Source organism: Saccoglossus kowalevskii, chromosome 14 (assembly GCF_978046115.1).
Source record: "Saccoglossus kowalevskii chromosome 14, keSacKowa6.1, whole genome shotgun sequence".
NCBI lineage: Eukaryota > Metazoa > Hemichordata > Enteropneusta > Harrimaniidae > Saccoglossus > Saccoglossus kowalevskii.
In genome coordinates, this window is record NC_140654.1 from 26,156,352 (window position 1) to 26,173,218 (window position 16,867).

The 16,867-nt window shown below is 35.3% G+C and overlaps 1 protein-coding gene across 6 annotated transcripts in view; it reads left to right on the forward strand.

The window, feature by feature from the left end:
* Positions 1-16,867, forward strand: part of LOC100366925 (elongator complex protein 6-like) — a 42,700-nt gene that overhangs the window by 22,887 nt on the left and 2,946 nt on the right. For 3 of the 6 annotated variants that reach the window (XM_002737439.4, XM_085508066.1, XM_085508065.1), the window contains exons 3-6: positions 5,712-5,782; positions 7,559-7,683; positions 12,239-12,431; positions 13,715-13,858. In XM_002737439.4, the coding sequence (XP_002737485.2) occupies positions 5,712-5,782; positions 7,559-7,683; positions 12,239-12,431; positions 13,715-13,858 (533 nt within the window). Of the gene's footprint in view, positions 1-5,711; positions 5,783-7,558; positions 7,684-12,238; positions 12,432-13,714; positions 13,859-16,124; positions 16,392-16,550; positions 16,576-16,867 lie in introns of those variants that run through there. The other 3 variants (XM_085508068.1, XM_085508067.1, XM_085508069.1) reach the window with 3 other exon arrangements.

The window sequence follows — 16,867 nt, forward strand, 5'->3', positions numbered from 1 at the left end:
GTCATTTTACCACAATTCGCTAAAATTGCATTTGGCTTTTTCAACATGTTTTACAGTATTTCAAAACCCAAGTCAGGAAACAAATAAGAAATTACATGTTGAGAAATTACTTTCATTACATGTATATTAATATGTCTTTCACAATAGTCCATTTCCCTGTGACACTAACCATGTTTTGTCTCCAGAATTTCATCCTTCAGTGGGGTTTCATACCGTAAATAAATAATTCACTAGGTTTTAATTTGCTATTTTCACTGATAAGTAAAATATATGTGAAAATGTAAAATAACAATAAAACTCATTCTTTCTTAGACAAATTCAGGAAATTAAAACACAGTGAATACGTTCAAAACATTAAAATAGTGAAAATAAACGCTTTTACAGTAAGTCAGTCGTACATGTAAGCCTGTCACTTTATTCCAAAATTTAGCCCTGCTGTTTATTCTTTATTTGCGCAAATTAATAAGATACTGTATGTTTACAAGCACTAGTCAAAAACATCAGAATTGAAACTGACAGAACAGAAAAATGTATTTACTAATACATATAGGTTAAATTGACCTTTTATTGTGGCTATACACTGTCAACCTGTACACGTACCTTGTTCTAAAAATGTTGTGTTTGCTACATGCAGGACATATGTCTGTTTATTTCATTTGCTGTTCTCTTTGTTAACTTTCTATTTTTTTTGTTTATGTGAAGTAATATTTACACTGAAAGCACTGCTTGTCCATATGTGAAACGTACTGTTATGCATGTCAGTCATTTTCCTTGTAATTATTGTCATTGTTACCATTTTACTATACACGTCCAAGATACATGTATATGAGGGGAAATTGTCTGTCCTCGTTTTATGCATATTTTTCAAGATATCGTTTAAATTTAATGTGAAATTATCTTCTCTTGGTTACTGTAAAATGACTAATTTTCGCTGGGTTTAAATTTCGCTGATTTACCATTTCAGTCAGCAAAATTAAAACCCAGTGAATAATTAACCCCTTTAAAGTATATAACTCATACAATCACTATAGAATGTCAACCAGGTTCAATTTTTGCAGTTTTTCTAGACACACAACAAACTCAAAACAAAATAAACCATCCAATCCAACTGACCTGCATCCTTGAGTGATATCGCTTTGCGATTCCAAGCAAAAAAAACGTTGATGCCAAAAATTATGGATTTGTATCAAAAATGCCAAATTCAGTCAAGTAGTTAGGTAGGTTATTCATTAGAGAAGCCCAGGAATATGACATTCATAGCCAGGGGATGAGGGACTACATTTTTGACTCCCATGTGCGAAGCACAAAATGGGAGTCTTTGCAGTTAGTGTGTCTGTATGTGTGTGTGTGTGTGTGTGTATGTGTGTGTGTATGTGTGTATGTGTGTCCGACTGTTCCACTGCTATCTCAAGAACCATACATCGGTTTTTGATGAAACTTGGTGCATAGATGCTCTGGGCCAATGCGCAGATTTGATTAGGTTTTGGTAAAAATCCATGCTCGTTAATTACCTAATTTGCATGATAATTAGCTAATTTTTAGCTGTTCTATGACTGTTCCACTGATATCTAAAGAACCACTCATTGGATTTTGATGAAACTTGGAACATAGATGCTCTGAACTAATACTAGGTTTTGATTAGGTTTTGGTTAAAATCCATGCTCGTTAATTACCTAATTTGCATGATAATTAGCTAATTTTTAGCTGTTCTATGACTGTTCCACTGATATCTAAAGAACCACTCATTGGATTTTGATGAAACTTGGTACATAGATGCTCTGAACATATGTGCAGATTTGATTAGTTTTTGGTAAAAATCCGTGCATATTAATTACCTTATTTACATGATAATTAGCTATTTTTTAGTGGTTCCATGACTGTTCCACCGATATCTAAACAACCACTCATTGGATTTTGATGAAACTTGGTACATATATTTTCTGAACTAATGCTAGGTTTTGATTAGTTTTTGGTAATAATCCGTGGATACTAATTACCTAATTTGCATAATGATTAGTCAATTTTCGGTTTTTCCACTGATATCTCAAGTACTAATCATCACATTTCAATGAAACTTGGTACATAAATGTCATATGACACTGCACAGACCTGATAGTTTTTATGGTAATATCAGTACATGTAATTACCTAATTTGCATAATTAATTAATTTTCAGCTTTTGATATAAGTAGTGAGCATTACATTTCAATGAAACTTGGTACTTACATACTCAAGGACTATGCAGAGATTGATTGTTTCGGATAAATATTTGTGCTTATTAATCACCTAATTTGCATAATTAGTTAATTTTCAGCTTTTCCACGGGTATCTCAAGTACTAATCATCGCATTTCAATGAAACTTGGTACATAGATCCTTTAGGACTATGCAGAGACCTGATTAGTTTCAGGGTAAATAATTGTGCATATTAATTACCTAATTTGCATAATTAATTTTCAGCTTTTCTACTGATCATCACATTTCAATGAATCTAAAATTATGCAGAGACCCAATTAGTTTTTGGTAAATATTTGTGCATATTAATCACCTAATTTGCATAATTAACCAATTTCCAACTTTCACACTGATATCTCAGGTACTCCTGTAAAAGCCCTCAAATAAGAGACACTTTGTAACACTTTCATTTCTGGGTGGTGCTTATTTGAGGTAACATGTTGACAACCCTGTAGCCAGTGGCTCTTAAACCAGGGTCATCAAACTTTTTCATTGTGAAATAGGGAAGGGGATAGGCAAACACACACACAACCAAAACAGACAAGTAATTATTAATGATGTATCATTGCAATTAATTTATTCTGTAAAAATACTGTTATGGGAATAACAAATGTCAAATAAATACGACGATTCGACGTTTCATCGACAATGTGTAGCAATGCCTGAAGTCACGTTTCACTGACAATGCGTAGCGATGCCTGAAGTCGGATTTGGTAGCACTCTCAGTGTCTGACCCAACACTCGAATCACTTGTACAATTGTTTACCAAGTTTGGTACGGCAAACTTTTTTCTTGAAAACTGGGAATAACTTGCGTGGCTGTGGCTGGCGTGGTGGTTGATTTGGTGACAATATAAAATAGTTTCGGATAGAATTGATCTGACCAGCAGCGACAGGAGAGGACATACTTGCAAAGGAAGCATGGAACGAATGATAAAAATGATGCCCAATCACTTGTATTTCTGGCAAAAACAATAAATAAAAACACGTTTTTCTATAGATTTGTACAGCTTGGGTACTTGGGCATTGTTTTAATTGCGCTAGACGTCTGACAGTACAGCTTTGATTTATATTTCCTGTTTCATAATCAAGCCAGCTTATAATGATATTCACGTACTTCACAGTCCACGCAAACAGGGTCAAACTATAGCCCCACCCCTATATAACCAAATACGAAACGATACCGAGAAAGTAACAATTACATGTATTAAAAATAATTTCCTGTGACCAATCGGAGAGACGAAATCATTCACGAAAGCCTAGGCCTGTTACAAGGAATTTTCTGGTTGGTACAAGTTCAGATTATTTTCAATTCTCACAAATAGCTAATTTAAATATTTGGATCAGGCGGGTCACGTAGACTTCACTTTGCTGTAAGACAAGTTGATCGCACAAGTTTGTGGAACTAATCCATTCGACTTCAATTTTGATTATTTTCGGCAAGAGAGTCCTCCAAACTAATGCCAGTTATTTTGTTACTTCCCTGAACATTTTGTCTCGAATCATCCAAAAACGAATGTCTCAAATAAAATGCAAAAAATAACCCAAAATCACGATCAGCGGGAGTGGGCTGCATAATCATTACATTCTCACAGTCGGAGCTACGTCACGATCCCTCAAACGTTGCCATGACCAGATTAACACCTCTGTTTTCCCCCACGCTAACCAAATTCCCCCCACGCTAAGGAAAAAATCTTTTGTTTTCTGCTGACTTCCTGTTCCGGTCCGTCTGTGAGAATGTATTTTCGATACCTCCGATTTTCCGATAAAGGCGTTCTAAAATCGTGACGTTCTTTACTTGGTTATAAAGACAACATTGACAATGAATATCTCAACGTGTCCTTCGGTGTTTCAGCAAAAAACATACTAGTAGTTACTATGAATAGTTTGTGAATTGGTCGATTGTGTGTCAGAAATATAAAATGGACAAGTTGACAGTCACATTCACGCTCTCAGTGCATTTCTTTCGTCTATCATTCTTCCGTTCTCAATTACGCAGGACATCAGGCAAGTTATGGGGATAATCTTTATTCGTCTCACACCTTCTGTGCGGCAATAAACAATGCAGGTGGAAGTGAGGCACGATAAGCTCGGTGTCTGCCTGATTGTAAACAACCAGGTGGCTGGCACTTATTTCAGGGTTCTTATTGACAAAACCACTCAACTCTTGGTGGCTCTTAATGGAGGGTCAAATGTAACAAATTTTCACTGAGTGGCTCTTAATTGAGGGTGGCGCTTATTTGCGGGTTTTTACGGTAATCATCACATATCAATGAATGTTTATACATGGATGCTGTAGGACAATAGACAGACCTGGATAATTGTGGGTTAAAATCTATACATATTAATTACCCAATTTGCATAATTAACCAATTTTAAGCTTTCACACTGATATCTAAAGTACTAATTTCCATTTTAATGAAACTTAGTACAAAGATGCTATAGGACAATGTACAAACCTAATTAGTTTGGGGTAAAACTCTGTTCATATTATTTCCCCAATTAGCATAATAATTCATAATTTTTTGGTTCTAATCACATTTCAATTAAACTTGGTACATAGAGTTTTTGTTACATTGCGCAGACCACATTAGTTTTACAATCAAATCTGTTCATGTTAATTTTCTGATTTGCATAATTAGTTTTCAGCTAAGTAATTTCAAATTATATTTAATGTGTCTCCAATACTCTCAGCACATGGGAGTTCTTTCTAAGCTTTCTTTGATTTTGTATGTTTGTAACAACTCGAAAAAAAGTAAGTTATTCGCCTGCACTGCTTTTTTTTTTTTTTTTCATAATTTTTTTTTTTTTTGGCAGGAGACAGTTCTGGACATTCTTATGTCACTGTTGTCTCTCCTGACTTTTTTTTTTGTATGTGCAAATTGCAAGTGCTAGTGCTGACACAATGCATTTTGCGACAGAATTCATATTCAACCAGGCTTGGTCGAACACTAGCACCTGCGGACCTTAACCAAGGTTCCCCCAAAGTTGCATTCGATAGTGATTGAATCTCGGCCAGTGGAATTGGCCTTCCCATTGAGTCTGTGGCACACACACTCAGCCAGGGTAGGGGTCGGCCCTTTGATGTTCAGGTTAATTTGAATTTGCGTCTACCAACCATGAGTCTGATGCGACAACAACTATGCTACCAGTGATCGGTCATTCACTCTTCACAATATACTAGACTACCCGGTAGTTCCAAAAATGTTTTGATGTATGTCATTGTCTACCTGTATACCTCAGCAATATGCTGTTTTCAAATATGTTTCTGTGTCTTCGATTTAGAATACAATTACCTTCAAATGCACATGTGTATACCGTATGCCAGTCAGAGTTTTTCTTTGTTAATATCGACACCTTCCTGTCTACATATGATATGCAAAATATTTTGAAAATATTTTTTTTTCTTGGTTTTAATTTTACTGACAAGTCAAGGTCATCTTCGTTGACGTCATCGTTAACTTTCCTTTTTTTGGCAGGTGGTCATAAAGTGTGTCTTGTATCATTGTCTCAATCATTCAGCCATTACAATGCTGTTGGTCAGAAACTGGTGAGTAATAATGAGACAGAGAAAATTCAGAACTTACATCTGCCAAAATTTAGATGCAACATTTTACACATTTGTTAATTTTGAACACAAATTTCCATTGCCTTGATCAACCGTGTTTAAAAATATTCTTAAAATACCATGGGTTTATTTGTGAAGGGTGTCAAATGTTTTTTTTTTCTTCTTTTTCTTTTTCTTTTTTATGTTTTTGTGCTTAGAAACGAGTCTGGATCTATCTTGATTCACATTGCAAGTGCTGACATCTAATGCATTTTGTCAAAGTGACCAAAAAGTTTACTCAGACAGGTTTTTTATTTGATCTGTCCTTTAATTCAGAAAAAATTCATCCAATGAAGACAAAATTTATTCTTCAAAGATATAACTTGATGTCATCTGATATCAGTTAATGAAAATCATTCACCGACATTTAATTCCCCTATTTTGATCATACTCAGTGTTTTAATTTCACAAATTTGTCAAAAAAACTATGAGATTCATTGTTATTTTCATGTTCACATAGGTTTAATTTAGCACTTTTTACTTATCAAACAAAAATAACAAAATTCAAATTTAGTGAATAATTAATGCATTTAGAGTATTCCATTCAGCTAGTAAACTTTCGCACATAATCTGCTGATGCCATTTTGGCTATTGGTGGTGGTGATTTGCAGGCAGGCAATGTTTTGATAGATCACAGCGAGGTGACTATGGGTAATCTAAGTATGACACCCCAATCAATAATACAGCCCCATGATGCCATGAATATTAACCAGCTCTATGAGTATACTGACTCAAACTCTGACCTACTCTCATTGCTAGGACATAGTATTTACAATTTCGTGGAAGTACACTAATTTGACATTTGACACTAATCTAAGCATGCCAGTTGATGTACATTCACAGTTATAGCTACCAATGGTTTTTAATCATCATCAGAATTATCATCATTCTAGCAATACATGTATAAACTCAATAGTTTACTGACAAGTTAGTGTACATGCACTCCTCCATAGTGGCCTACTGTTAGCTACATAGTAGCTGGCATGTTACAGTCCTCCAATCAAAACTTTGATCCATTCTTTGTTAAGGTAGAATGCTACACAAAAGTAAAATTATTGTTATTTTTTTTATATTTACATATTTGATATTTTATGTCACAAGGATGAAGAGAATGGAATAAAAATATGCAGTCCCTGTTCTTGGTTTAGATAAAATTAATGTACAAAATAGAGTGAAAAAAGCATGCTTGGAGCATTTTAACTATTGTTTTTTGATGTCTAAAAGTATTAACAAATTTACAATATTTTTAGTGAGTTTTTAATTGAGGGAATGTGTTTTCGTGGTATATGGAAACTGCTGCTAAAACGACATTTTATGCATATAAATTTACTGTTTTTTTTTTCTAAAAACAGAACTAAAAAAAGCTGACTAATACTAAAAAAAAAAATCATAGATAGATTTTGACACTACCATACACACTAAAATATGCGTACATTTAAAAAAACTTGTGAGTAACATTCTACCTTGCTATGCCAGGGTTCTTCTATTTCCGATGGGGTACTGTAAAATACTTTATTTTCACTTGGAATTAATTTTCGCTACTTTCGCTGAAGGAATGATTCAGTGAAAATGAAATCCAGCGAATATATCTTTTTTCCTATATTATACATTGTCAAAAATCAGTGAAAATAAATTTCAGCAAAAATTAATTCCAGCTAAACTAAAGTATTTTACAGTACTTATTTTTATTGTTTTACCTGTAACATGTTTTCTATACAGGGAGTTAACCTTTCTTTGGCTAAAGAAAAGAATCAGTTGATGTTCATAGATGGATTGCAATGTTCTCTCCAGTTGTTTGCAAGTTCAGATGATTCAATGCAGAATAATCCACTTGTGTGTATTAGGTACTCATTGACTTACTGCGTTATCTCAAAACAGGATTTAAGGTTTAGTCTTTGTGCGTGCGTGCATGCATGTGTGCGTGTATGTATGCTGTGTCTTACCAACATTTTGAAGACTTCCATTTAATTTTATACAATTTATGACGACAGGACGTACATTGTGATGACCCTTACTACGTTCATAATTTATATTAATATTTAATTAAATTAAGTTTGCGTAGCTTAGACTTTGTAAAGGGGGAAGGTATGGTTCAATTTATATTAATATAATTGCACCATACCTACCCCCTTACTAAACCTAAGATTCACAAACATTTCTGTGGAAAGTCGTGGGATATTCAACCTCTGTTTAATTAAACTTGAATTAAACAAAGTTCTATGTTGAATTGCAATGAATTGAGTTTAATTGAACGATGGTACGACGTGAAGGGGTGTACATGTGTGTATGCATGTATGCATCCAAGGCTGTATCACAAACACTTCTGAAACAATTTTCTTCAAACCTCACACCTACTTATTACTTTAGCTGACACATGTGTACATGTGATTTGGTTAAAGATGGCCAACTACTGACAATTATTCTTACTACACTAACACTAATGGTGGACTCATCTATCGGGTACAACATCATATACTTTTTTCATATGCAAAACCCTTGAAGCTATAAAAAAGCAATGTAAAATGTTACTATGCACAGGACTAGGAGATAAATTATCCTTAAATGTGCATAGTTTTGAGATTGAACACAACTAAAGTATGTGCTTCGAAACCTTTATACTAATAATTTGTGTTATGATGTTGAAATTTGTGTTCTTGCTATAAAATGAAAGGTACTTTAACCAAGGTTCCCCCATAGTCGCATCCATTAGTGATTAAATCTCGGCCAGTTGCCACTGACTTCCCAATCTGAATATGCTGAATACTGAAAAATAGGACAGTGTGTTTTTGGTGTTCAACCCCAGGTCTACTGATCATTTTTTGGATGCAACTACTATTACTGGTATATGCTATCAGTCTTAACACATACAATTCACTACTTTCAATTACCCACCATAGACTCCGGTCAGTCAAAATGACTATTTTGAACTGTAGACATTAATCTGTGATTCAGTCGGTGATGGAGAGAAAAAATCTAGGTCAGGGGAAGCCCCATGACCTTATAGATTTACTTCCACAGGGTCAGCGCAATCTTGCCTTATGTTCACTCTGTTTTCTCTGCACCGTGTGTGCATCGCAGCAAAACAGTCAGCAGTTTTTCAACTGAGTTTTCTAAGGTACTCCTTCTGTAACCGTTGTTAACAGTAAGACGTGGTGTCTGGTAGAATATCATTTTTCTTATTAGGGGTCAGTGTTCTTTTATACCGAACACAAAAAAAATTGTGACTACTTTTGTAGGGCTTCATTGCGTTCTACTCACGAGTGCCTTGTTCATTTCTTAGTGTAGCTAAAATGGCTAACAAGTAGAAAAGAAAGCACTCCAAGTAGAGCTCCTCACCTCCAGGAACTCCCGAGTTGGAACCCCCACTGTAAATGTCACTTTTGTTTAAAATGCTTTCAGGGTTCTGCCACGATGCATGTGCTCTACCGGAGATAAGTTCCAAAACTGCGTTCATGTTGCACAGACTGACCGTGTTGCCAGAGCTTGGGCTAGTCGTGCAGTCAGTTCGAATGGCCCTGGGGGCGTGAGTGAGAGGAGTGTTAGTATGGGTGGGAAGTCCTGCCGCTCGACTACCAGTACCCCGGGTGCTGTGGCGTCAAGTGGGGTTCCAGCAGTGGTGGAACCTATGGGGCCTCACCTGGTATCGAGTTTGCCTCCCTATTACCGGATTCTGCCGTAAATTCGCCCATCCGAAAAACGCCCTGGGCGATTTCACGGCTAGTGGGCCCTTATTTGGGGTTAAAAATTTCAAAAAAATGATCATCAAATATATTTTAGGGACTTGTATTTTCATTGAAAATTCAACCTACACCAATTTTCAACGCCGGCAGTTGGACCACCCAAAACGAAAAACTATTGCAGAAACTAATCTAAATTTTTTTTTTTTTTTCTTGCTGGATTAAAAAGTAGAAAATTTCATTACAATGTCACCCAGCATACTTTTCTCCAAAAAAAAATCACATTAACGAACCTTGTGTGCCAAATAGAATTGTTTTTTTTTCATTTTATTAGTATCGAAAGTACCGGGTATTATTCTAAAAGAAGTTTCAAATAAAAATGAACACAACTACATTGCTTAGTAGCAAATGATCGTGGTAGTGCAATCATGTCATGCTGCGTTTTATAATTGTTGATTTTTATCTAGTAGTGATTATAATAACGTGCAAAAAATAAATTTGTTGAATTGTTATGAAATGCAAATACATTTTAACTTATTTCATCGTAAGTGAATGATTCTGGTCGCATTTTAAATGATCGATGTTGTAGAAATGAATATCTGCCATGTTTTGACCTGGAACGGTGTTCTTTGACCTGACAGGTCAAATCGTTTATTAACCAATGAAAATGATGGATTATGTCCATGTGTTCAAATTACCATAACTAATTTAAAGGGGAAGTCAAGCCAAACACCACAATGACCCCCCCCCCCAAGAAAAAGCTCCACAAATGTAGTAGAATGCAATTTACAGTTTTTTTATATCACTTTTCATTCTCTAGATATTCAACTTTTCATCAGTAATGTGTAGTCGGCCATCTTGATTCTCAAACAAAGGATTATGGGTAAAGTATGACATAGAATCTGAAATTGAGAAAACAAACAATTGACAAACCCCCCGTTGGGGGCGCTGTCAGGGATCCCCTCAAGTGGAGGCAATTTGACAGGAGGTAGACAGTTTGCTTACAATGGGTGCCATACACAGGGTAGAAAACTAGGCGACAAGTCCATGCTTCTACTCACACATGTTTGTAGTTCCAAAGCTATAGGTGGTTGGCGTCCAGTTCTAGATCTAAGCAAACTAACTCATTTTGTGCTCCTCGATCGGTTCCGCCTGGAGACGCCAAGCACTGTTTTACTCTCCATAGTTAGACTTCAGTGATGCTTACGGGCACATACCGATGCACCCAGTGAGTCATTGACTCTTTTGATTTGCCCATTTGGGCCAAGTATTCAAATTCGGGGTGCTCCCCTTCGGGTTATGCACGGCTCCGTACGTGTTCACTAGAATGTTGAAACAGGTGGTGCTGCTGTATCGGTCGTCAGTACATATAACAGGATTTACTACACCAATTAGGTTTTCTGGGAAATCTAAAAAAGTCCCATCCAAACCTGATACGTCAGTTGATATGTTGGCTATAAGTCAGCCTTGTCACCCGCCTTTGAGAAAACTTTGGGGACAAGACTAGCCGATTGTCCTATTATTAGGAGACTATTTAGACCCCCAATCTAGGGAACCACCTAATTGGGACTTGTCGGTTGTGTTGTTGGCTCTAAGCGGACCACCCTTTGAACAGCTACGATTAGCACCACTAAATACTTGATGTGGAAAACAGTCTTCCTACAAGCTCTCGTCTGTGGTAGGGGTCGTTCTGAGTTAGGGACCCTGTCCTTCGCGGATGGTAGTGCTACCTTTATGGACAATCAAGCTGGGCTAATACACGAATCAGGTTTCTCGCCAAGAACCAAATCCCAGGACACGATCCACAGCCGATCGTCATCCCCCGTTTGGGAGTTGCTTCTATGCCCGGTTCAAGCTTTGAGTTGCTATGAGAGACGTACTAGGGAGTCGAGGCAGGGCTACAAGCACATGTTTATGTGTTATGGCCAGGGTAAGCAGGATAGAGCAGCCTCCCCGACTTCCATATCTAGGTGGATCACTTTGACATTGTTTGAGGTTTATAACCAGTTGGCGTCCTCAACACAGGGTCGATAGACACCAAGTACAAGCACATGAGTAATCTTTCCGAGTACTCTTTTATTTTCTGTATTGCTCGGAAACCTGCCACCCTTCAGCATCTGACTCTGCCTACAGTTCAAAATAGTCATTTTGACTAACCGGAGTCTATGGTGCGTAATTGAACATAGTGAATTTGGGCAGAGGGTTTTTAACCCACCTATTCACCTATAGACTCTGGGACCCTCCCAACCACCACACTTTCGGTAGCAATTGGCTTTAAGCCCTCATATACAGAGAAAACAAGGGAGTGAACATAAGGCAAGATGGCGCTGACCTCTTGACCTTGGTCACGTCTTACGTGACATGGAAGAAAATCAATAAAGTCATGGGGTTTCCCCTGACCTAGATTTCTCTCTCCGTCATCAGCTGAATCGCAGATTAACGCCTACAGTTCAAAATAGTCATTTTGACTGACCAGAGTCTATGGTGGGCTGAATAAGCTATGTGAATAGGCTGGTTCGGAGAACCCTCTGCCTAATTCTTACAAAATGTACCAATCATTTTTAATATAAAAAAAAAATTGTCTAGAAATGGATGCAATTTCAATTCAAAAAGCACATATTCTAACCTACCGTTAGTTTTTAGATCGGAGCCTTTGATGGATATTAACAACAGCTACAACCAAAGATGACGTACATTCTTTTTTCTTCCTACTTTGTAACAGAGATAGTAAAACAACTTTACAGCCACTCTACGAAATGGTACGAAATGCTGTGTGTAACTCAGATGGGAAAGTACAAACACCAGTATTACTATTAATAGATGATCTCAGTATATTGTTAAGCCTGGGGATTAGTTTAATCTCAGTCTATGATTTTATGCATTATTGTGTTGTTATGCTGTGTGGCAGTATACAGGTACGTTTCCAGTTAATTTTCGTAAATGTTAATGAACATCATGATAATTAAACACGTGATGAAGAAAATATGGCGAACTCAGAGTTGTTTACTGTTAAACCATTTATTTTCACTGATATTTAATTTCTCTATTTTAATGTTTTGAGCAAATTTACTGGGTTTTAAGTTCAATAACCTTGCAGGAAAACCTTTAATTCTAAGTTCTGTTGATTAAACATACCGGGTAGTTACAATTTGGGTGTGGTTTTGAAAAAGTGGGCATGGTTTCTGAAATATGGGCGTGGTCATTTTTGTAACTTGATGTTCGTAACTCAATAATTCAGCATCTTGGTGATTCAACAGTTTTTGTTCTCATTCATTAAAGCTTGAAACCATTGGGCAAAGAAAAAAAAATCTGCGGTGAAAAAATGTTGGAGAACAAAAAAGTACAATTCTGTGATCGGTTGAAAAGAGGCCAATTAGTTATGAGCATCTGCTAAATCATTACCTTAGGTGGTCACAACATTTTTGGGTTTTTACGGTACCAAGGAACAGCTGTCTTAGAACTGCTGCAGAGGTCCAACAAAACATGTGTATCTTGTAAATATGTTTTTAGAGATTTTCTTGACTTACCTAGGTAAGCTGGTTGTTTATGTCTCAAATATCTGTTAATACCAGGGATTTATACTGTAGTTGGCTCATTCATAGAAATTTAGATTTAGCAAAAAAAAGGTTTCTTGACTGGTACTTGGCTGATCATGATGAATTGGTTATGTGACTAATTATTCATCAATGGTTTAGGGTGCTTGTTGATAAATGTAGTCTGTATTTATTATGATGTTACTGATCACATTATGCATTCAACAAATTTTGACAGCTCCCAACTGGAACAGTCTGGGACTTATGGATTCGGTTTTGTCCATCCATCTGTGTATTGCTTTATCTCAGAAGTTTCATGGACCGATTTTCCCCAAGATTGTTTTTTTTTGTTAAAAGAAATGGCCGACATTTTATATGTGTAGAACTTACCTCTAAAATGTGCTGGTTGATTATGTTCAAATTTAGAATATGGGCAACACCTATTTGTGTCTATTCATCAAAAATGCTTTTATTTGTTCGTTTTTGCTTATAACTTGAGAGTACAATTACTAAGTTTTTTCAGGTTTGGTACAGGTAGAGGAAGTTGATTTCTTTCGAGATTCTACTCAATATGGCCGACAAAATGAGTACTGTTTAATGTTGGTTTTATTGTACAGGTATATTTACAAATTAAAGCTTTGTTTATCATTTCTACTTTATTCCAGTCGGTTGGTTGCTTAGTAACCCTCATTCATTCAGATAAAGATGAAGAAAACAGTCTTCTCCTCAGACATCTTCTGTATTCTAGTCACCTGCACCTACACATGAATGGTCTGTCCAGTGGTTTTTGTAAAGATGTACATGGAGAGGTAAGATCAATTTCAATCTTATTACCAGGGCAATTTGAAAACAACAATGTTTTGACATTTTGCTGAGCATTTGGGTGGGGGTGAGGCAAATATAAAAGACAATTCATTAGTAGTTTTTATATATACCGGAAGAACAGAAAACAATGCAAGTTTTGTCGAGATATTTTGTGTTTAGTATAATGCACCAACTCAGATTCAAACACAGTATGTGTATGAAACCTTTTTCAAATGGGATATATGGATTCAACATGAAATCAGATTTTGAGCAAAGGAATTGTGTCAACAAAATTTTAAAATGTTTTAATAGCTCTGTTGTTATCAAGCAGAGCTATTCATTTCACTGTTTATTAGTAGAATCATCCTTTGTGATATTTTCAACTTCTTCTTTGATATTGCATATGTAGACATCTTGGGTGGACCTCAGTCAGATTTGATCAATTTTTGACAATATCTACTCTCAATTTCAGTGAATATTTTTGTCACTATTTTTGACTTATGATATGCAGATTTCCAACAATTGATATCATGATCATAACAAATTTAAACACTGCTATTAATATTCCAAGGTTTTCCAATCAGGTTATTTTTGCACTCCCTGTAAAACTAATCCAATCTCTTCGGTCAAACATGACTACCATGTGTTTAAGCATCACGGTTTGTGCAGCCCATGTTAAAAAAAAAATTAGACACATTAAAAGCCACGTATACGAATGTCCAATATGTGCCAATGTCGAGTTTGAAGTGATACACGAACAGAATTCACCGAGATATGTGACGGCTGGTTGCATGACTTAAGCATTTACCTGGTACTATTTATTCTTTATCTTTTGGGAATATCATTATTAAGGGTCTTATTTCATCACCATGAAATGGATCACAAATATGAATGTACTGGGCTTTACATGTTTCCACAGTTTTGAAAATTAAATCATGGAAAAAGTTTGCCAGAGAAGATACTCAAATTGACGAAAAATAGATAACAAAATCTTTGCATTCAAATGTGATTAATGCCATTTTTTAAAACTCAATACACAGACGAACAAACTCAACTTGAATTACAGGTCTATCATTGTCTATCCCTTTCCAATAAAGCAAAGTCCATTTGATATTGTAGGATGTGGAATTTAGAAAGTCATGTGATCACTGCTAATTTTTATGCAAATGAGATCATTATTATGCATGGATGACAACCAAAAACAAATCAGGTCTGCACATTATCTCTAAGTATCTATATACCAAGTTTCATAGAAATCAAAAAATAGGTTCTTGAGATATTGGTGGAACAAACAGACATAAAGACCCCTATTGTGTGTTTCTTACACGAGGCGAAACCTTGAACAACAACATGAAGAGATTTTCTGTTGGTATATCTCTCTCTTCATCTAATGATTATATTATTTTAAGGGTAAATACATTATATAATTATTATTTGCCTAGTTGGGTATACCAAAATCCCCCTCCACATCCAAGATAACATTTAATTCCAGTGTTTTTTTTAGTTTATTATTTATTTATTTATTGTGTTTTTGACACACAATAGGGGTCTTTGCTGGTTTTGCTGGTTCAGTTTACATTATTATTAATACAATAATAATAATAATAACAAATTTGATTGCATCCTTGAAATAATTTTTTCATCAGTTAAAAGCAATAACAATGAAATACATAAACAAACAAAAAATGTAAAATGCTCAAAAGAAAAGGAAAACAAAAAAAAATGATAAAAGTAAGAATCATCTTTTAATTGGATGTTCTGTTCTAATGTCAAATATAGCATATACATATTCACCCACTTGTCTTATAATGTCAACATCATTACAACTCATCAGGTATATAAATTTCTGATTAATGTTGTGGGCTGTGTTTGGAATTATTACATCTCTCAATAGTTTTTGTCTGTTATTGTAATATTTTGGACATTCCATGAAAAAATGTACCTCATTTTCTATTTTGTTCTCTGAACAATGTATACATAATCTATTTTCTAGGGGTGTTTTTGGTTGAGTATGTCTACCTTTCTCTATTGCTAATGGATGGTTGCTAATTCTAAATCTGGATATGCAATGTCTTTGTTTTAAATTAAGAGTGTCTAAATATTTTTCATAGGGTGTACCCCGGTATGTTTGTTTTAGTTTTGCATACAATGTATGTCCTGAGTTTGCCATGAATTTTTCTTTGATGTTGTTGGTAATTAGTTTAATATCCCTGGGTGATAAGTCTGACTGGTTATTCATCGGGATATTTTCTTTTATCAATTTTTTAACAGAATTCATCCATGGCAAGTTTAACTTCTTCTGTTCATGAAAGGCTTGTTTTGTGAGATTGTGTTCTGGAAGCTCTTTGATACGAGACCAGTATTTTATAAGATTTCCCTTAATATCAATCAACAGTGGGAATTCACCAAGTTCAGCTCTACTTGCTGCATTTGAAGAGAGCTTATTTACCTCCAATAACTTTTTGCAACATTTTATATGTATTTGTTCAATACTTGTTTTGTTCCATTTTGAGTTTTCCAAAATGTCATCACCCCAAACGTCACAACCATAGAACAGTATTGGTTTTATACATGCTTGAAATAAGTGTAGATATGTTCTACAGTTAGCCACTTTGGGTAATGATTTTGATAACACATACATAGCTCTAGTAGCTTTATCTGATAGGTATTTTCTGGTTTCATTAAATTTACCATTAGATTGAATAGAGATACCAAGATAGATGTAGGTATTAACACAACTTACAAATGTATGTTGTGACCTTGGTAATAAAATGCATCTCTGCTCTTCATTGATCATTTTCTGAAAATTATTACTTTTGTTTTTGTGAGATTAACATGGAGATTCCATTCATAGCAGTAGTCATTTAACTTGTTTAATGAGTTTTGCAATCCTGTATTTGTTTTTGAAATTAATACCAAATCATCTGCATAGAATAATGAACTAATCTTATTATTATTTAATGTAACCTGGTATACTGAAGTATTATCTTCTAATGTACTATTTAAATCATTTA